General features: G+C 39.5%; 1 protein-coding gene across 1 annotated transcript in view; it reads left to right on the forward strand.

Moving 5' to 3' along the window:
* Iqgap2 (IQ motif containing GTPase activating protein 2) overlaps positions 1 to 17660 on the forward strand; it is a 233150-nt gene that overhangs the window by 105016 nt on the left and 110474 nt on the right. Inside the window, exons 5-10 of the mRNA XM_010619114.2 lie at positions 6258 to 6325; positions 6781 to 6894; positions 8292 to 8470; positions 10219 to 10306; positions 13654 to 13817; positions 17107 to 17267. Of these exons, the coding sequence (XP_010617416.1) occupies positions 6258 to 6325; positions 6781 to 6894; positions 8292 to 8470; positions 10219 to 10306; positions 13654 to 13817; positions 17107 to 17267 (774 nt within the window). The remainder of the gene's footprint in view (positions 1 to 6257; positions 6326 to 6780; positions 6895 to 8291; positions 8471 to 10218; positions 10307 to 13653; positions 13818 to 17106; positions 17268 to 17660) is intronic.

Genomic DNA, 17660 nt, shown 5'->3' on the forward strand with positions numbered 1-17660 from the left:
GCAAAATTTTTTTTTTTTTTTTTTTTGAGACAAGGTCTTGCTCGGTTGCCCAGGTAGGACTCAGACTTTTGATCCTCCTGCCCCAGCCTTATTTTAAGGACAGCATGGTAGAGAAAAATGTTTTTATATAGGAGACATTCCTTAAGTAGTAATTGAAAATAAATGAATGGACAGAGGATATAATGTGAAAATAGCTGGATCAAGATTATTGAGTGCATGTTTCAAAATGCACATAAAATCACTACAGCGTATTAAATTCGCATGAAAAAGCAGCACCACTCACTGACCAGAAATATGAACAACAGAGTCTGGAGTAGATGGAATTAGCTGGGATGAGACGATGAGAGAGGTCCACAACCCCCAAAGTGCTGTGGGCTGGGGCAGAGATGCAGCCGTCATGAGGGCACACCAAGCAGAGGTGACCGGAAAAGCAGGCAGTCACTAGGCTTGGGCCAGGGAAGCCTGAGGTGCTGCCTGGAGCAGTGAGTGTAGGAGACCACGCCAGTGCCCAAAATAGCAAAAGACTCAAGAAGGGACCTGGAGGCCGCAGTCAAAGGACACAGGCACTCTTCCGGCAGTACTTCATTTTTTTTTACATGCCAGAAAATACGTATTAAGTGAATAAATAGATGAATAGCTTCATTCCCAACATTTACCAACAAACCATCCTGATTATTGTTTAAATATGCAGAAAAAGATTTTTCATTAACCAAATTTAGCATATGTCATACGTGCTTATACATCCTAATGAGTATAACCTTTGGGCTAACACAAGGAAAAGTTTTCTACCAAGACATTAATAAAGGATTCTTCCAAGACGGTATTAACTTGACCTCTCTTTTTACAATGCTCAGATTGGTTCACTTGTGTTGACATTAACCAGTCTCAAAATTCACACATAATGTGAACAAGTATAGGTTTGATGTTTGAGATGGACTTATTTTGCTTGGATTAAACTATGGAAGGGAAAAACAGTAACTCAGAGACTGGAGAGGCTGTGGGGTGAGATACTGTAGTAACGTAGCTGCACTTGATTGAGAAAAGATGAGAAATGAGTCACCTCTCGTGGAGAGATGACTCAGCACTGCAAGAGAATCTGATGAGGGTATATTATTCTTTCACCATAAATGGTCAGGTTAATTGTGGTATCTACTGAATTCAGAAGACGTTTGGTTATTGTGCTTCTTTGTTTTTATTTTTCTAAGCAATTTGATTCTTTTTTTTTTCAGCTTTAATTGTGTTTATTGGCACATTTTAGGGATACAGTACAGTTACATTCATTGTTGGGATCGTGTACCTGTACATGACAAGTCTTGGTTCTCATTTTTTCCCCTTGTCCCTGCCCTCCCTTCACCCCCTCTTCCCCTCCCCATCTACAAGCATTTTATTTCTATCTTTTCTTTATCTCACATTTTTTTCTTTTCCCTTATTACCTTTCCCCTTCCCATCCCACCTTCCCTACAACTTTAGCCCCTTTCTTCCCATTTCACAATGTCAGTAATCTTATTAAGATCTTATGTATTATTGCAGTTTATTCACACCAGAGAAACTATTCGGTATTTACATATGTGTGACTTATTTATTTCACTTAGGAGTATATCTTCAATATGATATTGAAGCAATTTGATTCTTTAATAGAACACACAAGCCTAGTTCTTTTCATAAAATCTGATGATAAAAACCAAAATGTGAAAATGATTTTAAACATGCCTGAATTTGCAAATGGGCAGAGGTCCTTGCAAGTCATTTTGAAATTCTTTCAATGTCTCAAAAGATATTTATGTGTGTCCTAAGTTGGTGTTTCCTTTTTAAATCTTAGTAGAAACGAAATTAAAAATCCAACTCCTGACTGTTTTTTTGGCCAAGAGCAGCACATGCACTGCATTTTTTACTTAGGATGATAAACATACAAGTTGTAAGCTGACTAGAGCAAAAGGGGTAATAGATTTCTGTGACTCGTAGGGTGTTCAACTCTGCCTTGAGATGCAGGTATCAGTTTACCTGAGTTTACAAGAGAAGCTGAGAAAAAAAGCTGGGTACCATGCACAAGTGCATCTCTCACCGCTATGGTATGAAAAGATATGTATGTCATTCTTCAGCCCCAGTTTGGTGATGGAGGGGCATGGAGATCAGGCTGTATCTTCATTTCCAATACAGGCTGTGATCACCTAGCCTGCTAAAAAAATTGCTTTTATATTCTGCCTTTTGTATGACAATTCAAAGAGCTTTGTTTCTTCCTACTAGTCACATCCTCAGCTTCCATGGTGACGTAAGTGCCAGAGTTAAAGCAAAGATGACAGTGATCAATGAATGCTGATTTGAGTATAAAAATCTTTGCCCATTTGAAAGGGAAACTTTGAGGAGCCCATGTAATAAATCCCTTTAGGGGAACTAAGGAGAGATGAACTGTACCTAATTGCATCTGACATGACTAAAGCACACAGATCTCTCTGAAGACTGTAAGGGCAGATTCCCCTAATCCTCTGCTCAGCACTATTCAAAGTTTAGAGCAGTTCATGTATTTAGCTAACCAATAGCTGTGTTGTCAGATTGCCCCCATCTGCCCTTTAATGGCTAATAACGAGAAGCCAAATTTATAAAATTATGTAATTAAGGATTTTAAAGACAAACTGAAAAGAATTGATGGATCTATCCATTGCATGGCTTGGAATATCATGGCATTATTTTGGCAGTGGTTCTTTTGTTCTCCCTCAGTCTCCCCAGTGCAGGTTCCTGATATGGGGACCTGTAGTCAACAGTGGGTGGAGAGCAAGTCCCAGATGCCAGGAGGAGCCCAAATCAGACAACGCCAGGCTATTACGGGAAACCAATCCTGTGGATGGGACACTAGATTTGGTGAACAGAACCAGCACCCTAGGAGCAAAGGAGGGTATTTAAGAATGGGCAATTGATGATTCCTTCAGTTCATCCATTTAATAAATATTTATTATATTTATATGTAAGAGATCAAATTAATTAGAGAGGAAAATTTATGATCAATGAAATTAGAAAAATTCATAGTTATCTAATTATCAGTTCATAATACAAAAATAAAAGCAAGAATCTAAAATTCTAGATTATTTCTGCATTGTATAGATGAAGAAGCCAAAGTAGACATATAATATGAAGGATAACTGATACTAATTATCTTAGACTCTGATATAAAGATATAAATTTTAAAGTATATTAAAACTTTAACCAGATATTAATGTACTAATAAAAACAGCACAGCCAGTCCTTGAAATGGTTCTAAATGTGTTGTCAGGAGACATTTCATGTATGTGCTCTATTTAAGTTTTACTGCTGCATTTTCCCATTTTTTTCACTGAATTTTTTTATAGTTTTTTAAATTAATTCAGGTGTGCTTTCAAATTAATTTGTAGACAAGGGAAATGTAATTATGAAAGAAATCAAAGTGATACAACAGTACATTTTTTATCATTTTTATCCATTCTCACTTCTTCAGTGATGGCTTGTTTTTCCCTAGATTTCTTTTACAGCTGTACTATGCCTATTATGCTTTGTTTTGTAGTTCCTGTTACTAAAAAGGAGTGAGTAAAAAAGTCAATATTTCATCTGCACCTTGGGATGGGATCTCCCATTTATTTATTTGTATTTGTTTATTTTTGCGGTGCTGGTTAATTGTGCTCATGAAATGCTGGGCTACATCTCCAACCTAGGAACTCTCTTTTAATTTTAATGTTTCTCATGTAATAAGGAGTTGAGAAATGACTCATAAAAATCTTATGGTTTTGAAAATGTCAGCCTGATTTCTTAATGATGTCCTTTTAATTATAATGACTGGCTAGGCGTGAACTTTTGGTGAGAAAATCTTCTGGGGCTGTGTAAAGTAAACAGCTTTATTATCTTGACAGTCTCTAAAGACCTGGACCATAAGCTGAGGAATGTACTCTGTCTTTCTGACTTTGATTTACGAAGCTACAATGGCTATTTCACTCTGAAGGTTCAGAGTCTAATATGTGTCTCCCCTTGGAAAAGATCACATTGGGATTTAGCATTAAAATTAAAACTGCCATATCATAAAAATAGGACCATTTGTTCTCTGTCTTTAGAGGTATGTTTTAAGGGAGAGAAAGTTAAATTCTTCTCCCCAAAAATCTGAAAATTCAAACATTCATGAATAGGTATTTTCTGGCAGAAATATAAATGGCCAGTAAATGTATGGGAAAATGCTTACCCTTACCTCTAACAAAAGGAAATGCAAATTTAACTAACATGGTTGCAGTAAGAAGGATTTGTGGCAAAGTGGTCATGACCATTAGCGGTCCTTGGGTGCAACTGGCCAGTCAGCTGATGCTACCCCTGCAAGCTGGAGGGACAGCACTGGTGTTCCTCTCCCTGGTCCACACAGCCATCTGGAAGCTGTGCTCTTTGGTACATTAGGTGACAGCGTGGGTTCTAAGAAGTGGCACTCACTGGTGGATTCGAGAGCCTCCTAGTTGAGAAGCCTCGCATCCCAGGAGCCCATCCATTTCTGTTATAACAGTCCTACAGCTTAGCTTCATAGTTCCTGGCAAGGTGCCTACTGGTTCCAAAGGTCACTGAACTCTGGAGTGCCCAGGGATATGGTGCCAGTTAGGTATGTATGTTTCCTTCAGGTCATATTCAAATTTATCCTCCCATGCAGTGATGCTTGCTAACACAGTTGATGGTATACCTTCATCAGGTTCCCACGGGAACAGAGCTAGAAAGTTAACTAAAAGCCAAATTCTCCTGCAGAAAGGAAAAAAGGGGTTATTTTTTAAACCCTTACAAAGAATAAATGAGTTGTTAAGATCACGTTTTGATGGTACGTAATGAAGCTCTCATTGTGTGTCTGCCTTTGCTTTTAGGGATTTTTTTTTTATAACATAGGAAATATGCACAAAATGTGTATGTCTGTATACAAGTACGTCCCCAGAAGCTTCATTTGCCATGGTTAATAATTAATGGCAGTATTATAAAGCTTTATATATATCTAGAATAATATATGAGTTTATAGATATATCTAGAAACAACATAAACAAGATTTATGTAAAAATATTTAGTGTTTAACCCCAGGTGATGATTTTGTATGTAATTTTTAGAGTCATGAATCCCTAGTTTTTAATCTGAACATATATGACTTTTTTTTTTTTTTTTTTGGGTACTTGGGATTGAACTCGGTCGGGACCTTGCGCTTGCGAGGCAGGTGGGCTAAATCCCCGGTCCCCATATATGACTTTTCTAATTGTTTTTTACAGAAATCATAACCAAAGAGAATCCATTTCAACACAGGCTACTTACAGTGATTAATCATACATTTTAAGTTTTCTTTGATACCATTAAGGTTTGATCTCAAACTGCTTTAATATGTTTTAATGAAATCATGTATTTTATAAACTACCAAGATCCATCTCACATCAACATCTGACGAGATCATACTGAAATAGTTAAGCCATCAAAATTATTCTCAGTTCATTTCCCACATATATTTCTATATAATTTCTAACTTCAAATTACAGCCTCCTCAACCACAAACTTACCAAAATTGATAAGAAGGTGAATATGTAGTTCTTCAGTTGGCTGGGGCTGGGGAAATTAGGATAAATACGGAACAGAAACTATTGATTAATGATTAGTAGGAAAAGCACACGACCTACGGCTTTGATAGAATTTAGATGCCAATCCTCAAGTCTTTCTCCAGGTTATGGATAGGTTAGTGGTTGTCCTCATTACTGCCCTTTACTTCCTAAGGAATGCGCTTTCAAGCATATACAATTTACTCTCATCTTAAATGTGTGCACATTGTAATTTACCTTTAACAGCGCCTCATCCAGCCAAGGAGGCTCATGCCACCCTGTTGATCGGTTCAGAGCATGTAAAATAAATATTTGAAGTAATATTAGAAAGCAAAATACAAATCAAGCTATAGCACTTTCAACCAAGTAAGAGTCTTGAAAGGGATACCTAGAGAAATGTCAATCGTGCTTTTCCTTCCTGTGTTATACCCTTTTACAAATGGATGGTGGAGAGTTAGTTTACACCAGAGAAATGCTGTGCACTGCTGAAGACCGGCCTTTGGCTTACAATGAAGTACTGCTCCTCACAGGACCATGCAACCTCAACACTCACTTTCTCATCTGTCAAGTGAATAAATCAAATGCAGTATCTCTTAGGTACTTTTCAGCTAAAAAGAGCCCTTGAGACTTACCCAATTTATAACGTTAAAGTTTATAAGGCTACAGTGTCTGATAATTTGCCTTTTTGTCTTTCAGTTTATATCTGTTTAAACTAGGAATAGCACCCCAGATCCAGGATCTCCTGGGCAAAGTGGACTTCACAGGTAGTTTTCTTTCTCTTCATAAATTTTTCACCATCAGGCTACTAAGATAATGGACCAGTATTATCTGCTTTCATCTTGATGTCCTTAGTTCCCCCTCTTCCTCTATGTTGATAAGAAAAAAAGACTTCCCTATCTTGTTTGTCCTCACTCAGTTTCCCATTTGTGAAATGAGATAGGAAGGCTGGGTTCTTGCTGAGGCTCTTGGTTTTTGGTTGAGAAAAGGTCTGGTTTGTGTAACCCAGGCTGCCCTTAAACTCAGGGTGCTCCTCCAGCCTCAGCCTCCCAAGCACTGGGATTATGTGAGTGTACCATCACACCGGGCTTATTTTTCACTAATACTGTTTAGAATAAGCCCCACCCTCCTGAGGAAGGCATTGGTGCCAGTGTATTATCCATCCCTGCCTTGATCTCTGTGACTTCCTTTGATTTTTTTTTTGTTGTTGTTGTTCCTTTAGAGGAGGAGATCAGTAATATGAGAAAAGAACTTGAGAAATATGGAATACAGATGCCATCTTTCAGCAAAATAGGTGGCATTTTGGCCAATGAACTCTCGGTGGATGAAGCTGCATGTAAGTCTATTAAAACACAAACTTGCTGGTGACATACAATTTACCCATACTTTGTTCGATAATTCTGATTACATGAAACAGAATACTTCAAAGATACTTTAAGAACCTTGATTTTTTTTTTATTATTTGTAGTTACCTCACAGATAATTTGAGGATGTCAGAACATAACCAACAAATTGAATTTTGAACTTTAGGCAGCCACTTGCACAACCTAAATTAAGACGTTCCAGAAATGTCTTCATTCTCCAAAGTATTTCTGTTCCTTTGTCTGTAGATCTCAGTGTCACAGTACATTGGCATGAGTCTTTAAGGGCTACAAGCTAACCCAGGTATCTCTTGAAACCAGCATGCGGCCCTGACCAGAGGACAGGGGCTGGCTTGTGCCTGCAGAACCCCTTGTGGTGGGCATAGTCCTGGGTTCATTTTAGCCATTCTGTGCTAGTTGGAAAAAGGAGTAAGGATGCTGGACAGATATAGCACTCAGGACCAGAGGCAGATGGGCATGTGAACAGGCCCTCACGTGCTTGCTCTATCAAAGGTCTGAGGTACTTTTTGTTTTTGTTTGTTTGTTTGTTTATTTTCATATTTACTAGAAATTAGTAAAATTGCTTGACTTCACACACTGTCCATGTTGGTTTTTGTGATTTAAAAAAACTCTTCTTTTTCTTTTTCAGTACATGCTGCAGTTATAGCCATTAATGAAGCTATTGAAAAAGGAATCCCAGAGCAGACCATTGTAACACTAAGAAACCCAAATGCAGTTTTAACTTTAGTGGACTCGATAATTCTGATTACATGAAACAGAATACTTCAAAGATACTTTAAGAACCTTGATTTTTTTTTTATTATTTGTAGTTACCTCACAGATAATTTGAGGATGTCAGAACATAACCAACAAATTGAATTTTGAACTTTAGGCAGCCACTTGCACAACCTAAATTAAGACGTTCCAGAAATGTCTTCATTCTCCAAAGTATTTCTGTTCCTTTGTCTGTAGATCTCAGTGTCACAGTACATTGGCATGAGTCTTTAAGGGCTACAAGCTAACCCAGGTATCTCTTGAAACCAGCATGCGGCCCTGACCAGAGGACAGGGGCTGGCTTGTGCCTGCAGAACCCCTTGTGGTGGGCATAGTCCTGGGTTCATTTTAGCCATTCTGTGCTAGTTGGAAAAAGGAGTAAGGATGCTGGACAGATATAGCACTCAGGACCAGAGGCAGATGGGCATGTGAACAGGCCCTCACGTGCTTGCTCTATCAAAGGTCTGACGTACTTTTTGTTTTTGTTTGTTTGTTTGTTTATTTTCATATTTACTAGAAATTAGTAAAATTGCTTGACTTCACACACTGTCCATGTTGGTTTTTGTGATTTAAAAAAACTCTTCTTTTTCTTTTTCAGTACATGCTGCAGTTATAGCCATTAATGAAGCTATTGAAAAAGGAATCCCAGAGCAGACTATTGTAACACTAAGAAACCCAAATGCAGTTTTAACTTTAGTGGAAGACAGCCTGGCCCAGGAATACCAGAAAGAGCTCTGGGGAGCTAAAAGGAAAAAAGAGGAAAATTCAAAACTGAAGGTACTTAATTTGAATCTAAATACAGTAATGGATATGGTTATGAGTTACTTTGAAAATGTTAGGACTGATAATTTAAGTCATCTGGCTGTGGTCTTGATAGCTATAAACAATTGGTTTTGGTGAAATGTTAGCACAGAGGAAACCACAAACTTTATAACATGGTGAGATTGATTTTATTTTAAGAGAGTATAGGTTGGAAGGATTGAAGGTCATGTTGTAAACTTTTCATTTGCCCAGGAAGTGTAGAAGTATCAGCTAAACACCATGCCTTGTCAGAGCATGGTGACACACACTTGTCATCTTGTCTCTCTGGGAGGCTGAGGCAGGAGGAGCACAAAATCAAACCCAGTCAGGGCAACTTTCCAACTTAGCAAGACCATGTCTCAAAGTAAAATAAAAAAAGAGTTGGGATGTAGCTCAGTGCAAAGGCCCTGGGTTCAATTCCTACACAATGGGTAGGTAGGTAGGAGATAGATAGATAGACAGACAGACAGATCGATCATGACCTGGTAGTCAGCAGCAGCAGCCCCTGAGTTAGCTAAGTGACATTTATATTTATTGGTAGAGGTTAATAATTCAGTGTGGTGAAGTTTAATATTTTAATGTATTTCACATTTTCCCAATCCTAAACCCTTGCTGTTTGAGCATCTCTCCTTGGCAAGACACCTTATTCTAAGCCAAACCTCACACCAAACCACCTTCCTAAGCTGTCAGTTACTGAAAACTGTTAACATCGAACTTTTGCTTCCTTACCAGCTTTTCCCTCATTAAGCTCAGGCTTGTCAGCTTCAGCTCCATTACTAAAAGAAGCCACATTAGTATCTTACACCTCTTTGCTGCCCAGTGCAGATGAGGCAGAGGGACACCCCTCTTTACCTTACCCTTCTCACACACCTGCATGACTGCCGCCTGCATCCTGCCTGTTCTGTGCGCAGCTGTGTTTTATGGCCTTTTCTTGCCAATTTGAGTCTACCACCTGCCTTCATCAGCACTGCCCCTCCTGACCTTGTCACCTGACTGTGTAGCACCTCACTCATGCATCTCCCTGCTTCATGTCGTTCTCCAAGCTGACTGCATGGAGCTTGAGGCCGCAGAATTAATTTGTAGTGGCATATCAGGTGTCCCACCACCCAAACCGCCCCTGACTCTCTGTGACCACTGAATTAAGTAGAGGTCTTTGGCTTGGACCTCAGCATCCTCTATGGTATGCAAGTGACCTTCCCACTTTTTTTTTGCTAACACTGGATATAAACCCGTGCCGTAAGCCCAACACGCCACACTTTGTCACCTGTGTGGCCAAATCCTGCCACCCACGTCCCATTCCCTCGTCCAGCCTTTGTCATCATTTGTCAGGCCTTTCTCAACTGTTACGTCTTTTTAAATTTTTCTTTCCACTTGAGTTTAAATCTACTTCTTTTATAGGATCTGTTCTGTTCTCTGTACGTTCACTATTTGTGTTCTTGATCTTATCAGATTGAATCAAATTATCATTATTGAACCATTTTCCAGCCTTGTTCTTTCCACCTAGGCGCATGTCCCTTTCACAGAGCCCTTGGGTGCATTGCTTATCTTTTGCTTATCCTTGTGGGACCTGTGTGTCTCCCCGGGGCCCTGCCTGGAGCAGGCTTTCCTCAAATGCTTGTACAGATTGCAAGTGAAAACTAGTGACTTACTGGTTTTCATTTGTGTTTCGAGCTTTGGAGACGTTTTACTGAATCTCAGGAATCAGTGAAAACTTTGTTTTGCAGAACAACTGTATTTCAGAAGAAGAGAGGGACGCATATGAGGAATTGCTGACACAAGCAGAAATCCAAGACACCGTCAATAAAGTCAACAGTGAGTACTGGCAGTGGGGAGGAAGTGGGTACTGTGTCAGAGATGGCTTTCTTTGCCAGAATTCCAGCAGAACTCTCAAACTGTATTCTCATAAAACTGCCTTATGGAATGGAAAATCACATTGAGTTTATGGCACAACATCTTGACAGTTTCCCATTTAGATTTTTTTTTTTCTGGTGGTTCTGATCCCTGTCCATACAGAGTGTCCCAGGACACTTGGCTGTACCTTCGTCTTTCATCGCAGGTACTGTGCATTTCACATTTTGAATCTATCCCTTAAAGACTACGACTTCGAGATTGTAGTTCCTTGCCTGTGATCCTGTGATGGCGTTCTGTTATGGACACTTCTGCTTTCTCAGTCATTAGTCTGCAATTTGCAAAAATTTTTGGTAATTATTTTCCATAGTTAACCTAAACAACCTGTTTATTCCACCCCCCAAAAAAAACCCTAAGAAATGAAAGACAGTTGGCCCATTTAATAAAGCACATGAACGCCCTGCCGAAGTTAGACTTGGAGTGTCCACAAGTTTCAGTAATCAGTTGGCTTTGATCAACATCTTGGATGAGTCTGGAATGTTCTTTATCCCTTTGAACACCTTATAAGCAACACACACCCATAGGTGTCACTCAGAAATATGGCCTAAATTGCTGGAGAGGTGTATCGGGGATTCAGACAGTAATCAGAGCAGTCCAGGGCAGGTTAATGTCAGTGTCTGGCAGTTAGCAAGTGAATGAGTTTGAGAATTTAACACACACGCGCGCGCGCGCACACACACACACACACACACACACACATACACACACACGTAAAGGCTTTTGGGTGACTTTATTTTTAAATTGACATCTTAACATTTTGGGGCACATATTAATGTTCTTCTATCCCCTGTTAAATCTTGAACATGTTGGTGATTACGCATGAGGTCTGATTTCTGCTTGCTGTGTTTGAAAGCTGAAAATTTTACCATACTTGACAGAAATGAATTACAGGAAAAAATTAATATTACAATGCTGAGGTCCATAAGCTTAGAGAGGAGGTGAATCTGTAGCTTTTTTTAAAATGTCTATAACCACTACAATGGTCTTTTTTGTCTTAAATAAAATATTTTAATGCTCAAATGACATAATTTCTTGACCACAAATTTAGTGTCAAGTTGGTTATACTTCTCTCTCTCTTTTTTCTTTTTTTTTTTTTTTTTTTTGGTACCAGGGATCGAACTTGGGACCTTGTGCTTGCGAGGCAGGTGGTGGCACCACTGAGCTAAATCCCCAGCCCTACCCCATTTTTAAGTAAAAGACATTGGAAGATTTTCACTATTAGTACAACCGGCTGAAATTGATGAAGGGATCGGCAGTGCTTGGTGGCTTTAAAAATGTGCAGAACATGATTATTCTGAAACCTTTACACTCCTCCTGTCTGAAAATTTTAGTCTTATAGAATTGAATGGAGCCTTGTAAATGCCCCCCAACACAAACATATTTTGGTCAGTGACATGACAACAAGACAGTTGTCCACATTCAAGCCCATAAAGGATAGGTACCGTGGCAAGCTCTATCCTGACTATTGTATTAAACCATTGGGAATTTACATTTACTGCAGCCATTACAATGGCCCAAGTGACAGCTTTGATGGTAATGTCAACGGACCTGTCCTCAGACTTTTCAGCTTTGTTTGAACAGCAGCCCTTCACTTTCAAATTTTTCACATGTATTCTGTTCATCATATAATACATTCTGTCATGTCAGGGCTATATATTTTGCTAAATGCAGGATATAATATCATGGTTAAGAAAAACCATGGTTTTGCTATATTTTTAGAAGAAACAGTTTATTATTAAGAGTTTTTAAACTGGGTGTGGTGGCGCATCCCTGTAATCCCAGCACTTGGGAGGCTGAGGCAGGAGGATCGCTGTGAGTTTGAGACCAGCCTGGGCTACATAGTGAGTCCAGGTCAGTCTCAACTATATAGTGCGACCCTATCTCAAAAAAAAAAAAAAAAAGAAAGAAAGAAAGAAAGAAAGATTTTGAGGGGATACTGGGGATTGAACTCAGGACCTTGCTCTTGGGAAATTTTTAAGGGTATGATATTCTAGTAATATTTACCATGCAGTTGTATAGATTCTTTTTCTTTTCTTTTTTGATAGCAGGAATTGAACTGCAGACCTTGTGCTTGTGAGGCAGGCAACAGCAACACTGAGCTAAATCCCTGACCCCTTTGCAGTTGTATAGATTCTTACAATAAAGTTCTGAGAAGTGAAGTGAGGTTCTACCCAGAATAATCCCTGAAAGATGTTGGATGACATTAACACAATAGCAGATACCAAGAGCAGTCCGACTCTTCTCTCTGGAGTTCTTTCATTTCTCCATTAATTCTAAGGATAAAAAAGTAATTCGTGGGCTCCAAGGCACCTTTATAAATGTGAGTTTTCAGGGGGATGATTCAGAGAGTTCCATCAATCATGTCCCCCACTGTTGAATGGTGTCTCTCAGTGGAAAGTTCAAGGCCAGCTCCTTGTGAATGTACTTAGAGAAGATAAATTGTCATCATGTCAATGAGGTTAGAACAACCTCATCTACAGTCTAGTCATGTCTCAGACAGACTGATCAGCCCTTGCAAAACTCCAGGAACCTCTGGGCTGTTATTCATGCTACACAGAAGCATGCGTTCTTTAGAGTGTAAACCCTTCAGGCCCTGTCTCTTCACCCTTTCCTGGAGACAGAACTTATCACTTGTTCCCCCATAAGGTCAGCAATTCAGTTTCTATGCTCTGAAAACTATGCAGAATCTGCTGTTCCAGGTACTCTCAGTTTGGCCACTGACATCCCTTGTAACACAAACACTGCAGCTGGTGGTGAGATCACAGAGCTTGTAGTCAATCACATGGACCAAGCACCTGCTGGAGGGTTATCCATTGCAGGGAGGGTACAGCAGGGCAGGGAGTTCTTCTGGTGTCTCCTTGAAGAGGCAGCAGCAACCCATGAGGAGCAGTAGAGGACAAGCCTGCCAGAACTGTGCAGGGTTCACAAGGCAGAATCTCAGGGACTGAAACAACTCAAAGGTTTCATGGAGGAGGTAGAAGCAGAGCCATGCCCTAAGGAAGGCTTTTGTGGAGAAGCACTGCTAGGCGGGAATGATCTTCACAACTCCAGCTTTGTTGGTGCCCAGCTTGTTTCAGGGACACACTCCCAGGATTGGACTGACTTGTTACTGATCTGACAGTCCAAGACTTTGCCACCCTCGATCCACAATTGCAGAGCTCAGGGGAAAGGAAGCCTGTGGAAGGAGGGCTGATGTGATTGGGCAGAGGGGGACAGAGGGCCTTCTAATAGAGCATGATCTGCACCCTCAGGACTGGCCGCAGTGGACCACATCAATGCTGTCATTCGAAAAGGGGACCCTGAGAACACACTGCTGGCGCTGAAGAAACCAGAGGCCCAGCTGCCTGTTGTCTATCCCTTTGCTGCTGCTATGTACCAGAACGAGCTCTCCAACCTCCAGAGACAGAACACCATGGTAAGTGGAGGAGGAGTCAGTCTCTGCATGCTCACACCAAGTCCCAGTGGCAAGGACCACTGCTGAGGCAGGAGAAGGGGCCGGGTAGAGTCTCACCCCACTGACCTGGCCTCCTCAGTCCACCCATGCCAATCACCGAGCTTCCTCCCTCTCTAACTCTTCTTTTAGTCTATACTACAGGAAGATTGTAAGAGCTCAGTTAGGAAATTCAGGAAGTGGCCCACGCAAATACACATGAAAGAAGTTGTTCCTATTTTCTGGGTGATCTTTCTGAAGAATTTTCACTTTTAACTATACTGAAATATTTTTTAAATATATAATGTTTTTGATACAGAAAAATAAATAATTCAGCATTTCTAGAAATCTACAACTAAAAGCACTAACACCGTGGCTTTGAGTTTTATATATTCATATTTCTTAATTTGCAAAGGGTATTAAGCAGTAATATTCATGTAAGGTAAAAGAACATGTTTACTGTGAGTCCAACAGGGGAACAGAAGGAAACCTTACTGGAACAGCCTCAATAATTTCATATGTATGATACAACTCATGTTTGCAAAAGATAAGGAAAGGGTTATCTAATAAATGGAATCCTTGTAAGTGTTTAACCATTGCTCAGAAAAATGTTAATTCACTACACAATCATCTATCAGAATAAATTTCCACTGTGAATATTTGCCTACCATGCTCAAGGTCTTGTCTGAGCTCTACTACTACAGAAATTATTTTTTAAAGTTGAATGTTAAAGTAATTTAAGCAGTGAAGTTCAAGAGAAATATAAATGGCTATTGATTGGATCTTTAGAAACCAGAACCAGCACTCATCTACCAAAAAAGGGAGAGAGGCCACAGCATGAACAGGCAATTCACAAAACAAGATTTGTACAAAGGAGGAACACAAAAAATGTTCAACCTCAATTGGAAGTAAACAAAAACAAATTTATTGTTATTAGATTGGTAGATTTTAGAAAGACTCAACCAGTGTAGCTATGTATATGGGGCAGTGGACATCTCTGAAGTGGCAGGTTGGAATGTGAATTGTACAACTCTTCTAGAGGACAGTGTGTCTCAAAGGCCCATGATCCCCACTGTTACTTTCTACAAAATGAACCTAAAAGGTATGAGTCAAAAGAATTTTAATCACAGGGTTGTTTCACAGCATTGTTTGTAATATTGAAAAGCAAAAATGGGAAATTAACCACGTTTAACCCATAACAAATTGCCTAATCTATGGTATTCTCATGTGCTGGAAATACTGTGCAACAAGCAAAAATGACTATGTAAAGAGTGATGACCAGAAAACTGTGCACCTTACACGGAGGTCAGGGGGAAGGGCTCAAAGACTGGAGTATAATACCCAAACGTGTTTTTTGTAGTAAGAAAATAAAGTCAGGGGCTGGGGATTTAGCTCAGCAGTTCGGTGGCCTGCCTTGTAAGTGCAAGGACCCGAGTTCAATACCCGGTACCAAAAATAAATAAATAAATAAATAAAGTCAATTAAAAACAACAGAACTCTGTAAATGTATGTATGCATTCAAAGAAAAGAACCTAAAGAGCTGGGGTGATAGGATTTGTTTTCTCATTCTTGTTTATCAAGACTTCCCGGGCTGGGGATTTACCTCAGTGGTTCTGCTGCCTGCCTTGCAAGCACAAGGACCCGAGTTCGATCCCTGAAACCAAACAAACAAACAAAAAGACTTCCCTTTGTATTCTAAATATAAATACAGTATTTTGTAATAAAAGAAAAGTAGGCTGTTTTCTTAATTGTACCTAGGTTCTCTTATTACTTTCCTACTTCTCTATCTTTAAAGCCCAAACCTACTTACACTCTAGCTCAGTCAACTGATGATGGTCAAACTATGGCTGTTAGTTTTTCCTTGTGCTTTTTGTTGTGACCTACTTTATTTCTATTTTTTAATTAATTTTATTTGTGCATCTTAGCTATTCATAATGATCACATTCATCATAAGGAATTTGTACCTATGTATTATATATTGTATGTAATATATCTTGAATCTTCTTTTTTCCCCAATACTCTCCCCTCCCATCCCCCTTTCCCCTCCTTATTATAAAAGCTTTGTGTCCATTTTTTCTTTCTATTCTTTTTTCTTTTCTAGTTCTTCCTTTCCCCCTCCCCCCTCCCTTTTTCTTCTTCCCATTTGAACATTTTCTTCCTATTTCCCAATATCTGTTATCCATTTTGGTCCTTAATTACCCTTCTGGTTTTTCATACTAGGGAAACTATGCAATATTTACACATATGTGTCTGATTTATTTCCCTTAAGAGTATGGTCTCAGAGTGCATCCATTTACCTAGAAATGCCTCAAGTTTAATCCTTCTTTATGTCAGAGTAGTACTCCATTACATAAGAACAAACCACATCTTCTTTATCCATTCATTGGTTGATGGGCATGTGGACTGTTTCCAAGGTTTAGCTATTGCAAACATTGCAGTTGTAAACATGGATGTGCCTATATCACTGTGGTATGATGCTTTTAACATTTTCAGGAATATACCAAGAAGGAGAATAGCTGGATCAAATAGAACCTCTCATTTTATTTGTTCAAGGAATTGCCACAGTGATTTCCACAGCGGCTGCATCAGTCTGCGCTCCTAATGTGACTTAGCTTATATAGCCAGGGACAGTTGGTTCCCTGGAAGAGGCAAAGAAGGTGAACTGGCAGTAGCTCCATTTGGCTCTTTCCTTATCACCTTGTGTGATACTCTTGTAGTTAATGTAAAATATTTGGGTAGAATTACTTACATGCTCCTCACCATGACTACTTCTTCCAGTTTGCTTTAGAAAGAGAAATTATGCTTTGTTATTCTAAAATCAGTTTCCTGCCAGATTTCTTGAAGACACAGAAAGATATAACAGTGCATTTTAAAATGACTATAGCATTGTGTACATACTGTTGTGACTATAGTGTGTTCATATAACATTCCAAAATGTAAAGATATATATCAGCTTTTTAAAAAATAATTCTTTGGGCTGGGGATTTAGCTCAGCAGTTCTGTGGCCTGCCTTGCAAGCACAAGGACCCAAGTTCAATCCCTAGTACCCCCAAAATAAATAAATAAATAAATAATTCTTTTCCAAATTCCTTTGTATCTTCTTCAGTACAGTAAGAACTTTCCCTGTTGAAGCTGGGCCAAGATGGGTCACCTAAGGAAGTCTTTACCTGTTCCTTGGGCTCTCAATGTCTGCACCTTTTCCTCTTCCTTTGTGACTGTTACATACACATGGTGTGCGACTTGGAAGCTGACACTGCCTTATGTTTCCCAACAGAACTACCTGGCCCACGAGGAGCTCCTGATTGCGGTGGAGATGCTGTCCGCTGTGGCAGTGCTAAACCAGGCCTTGGGAAGCAGTGATCTTGTGTCTGTGCAGAACCAACTCAGAAGCCCTGCAATAGGGCTCAACAATCTGGATGAGGCATATGTGGAACGGTAAGGGACATTTTTCAAACTCTCTTTCAGTGTAGACATGCGTGTTAGGCATTCTCACACATTAAGAATTCTTTCCTCAGTAGAAAAAAATGTGTATACTATACTCACATTTCTTAAGAGCTAGTCTCCTCTGTTTTAAGCCTTCTTTGCAGTATTCCTTTGGCAGGCAAAAAAAAAAATCATCTTTTTTGAAGGACTGACTTTGAATTGGCAGATATTATTAAATAAACTAAAAGGAAGAACTGCACACCTGTAATCCCAGCACTCTTTGAGGCTGAGACACGATTGCTAGTCCAAGTCCAGCCTGAGCAACTTAAAATTTATCAAAACTTAAAAGAAAAAAAAAAAGTAAAAAAGGCTGGAGATGTAGCACAGTAAAAAGGACCTGGGGTT

Source organism: Fukomys damarensis, unplaced genomic scaffold (assembly GCF_012274545.1).
Source record: "Fukomys damarensis isolate Sample0158 unplaced genomic scaffold, DMR_v1.0_HiC HiC_scaffold_1, whole genome shotgun sequence".
Taxonomy (NCBI): Eukaryota; Metazoa; Chordata; class Mammalia; order Rodentia; family Bathyergidae; genus Fukomys; species Fukomys damarensis.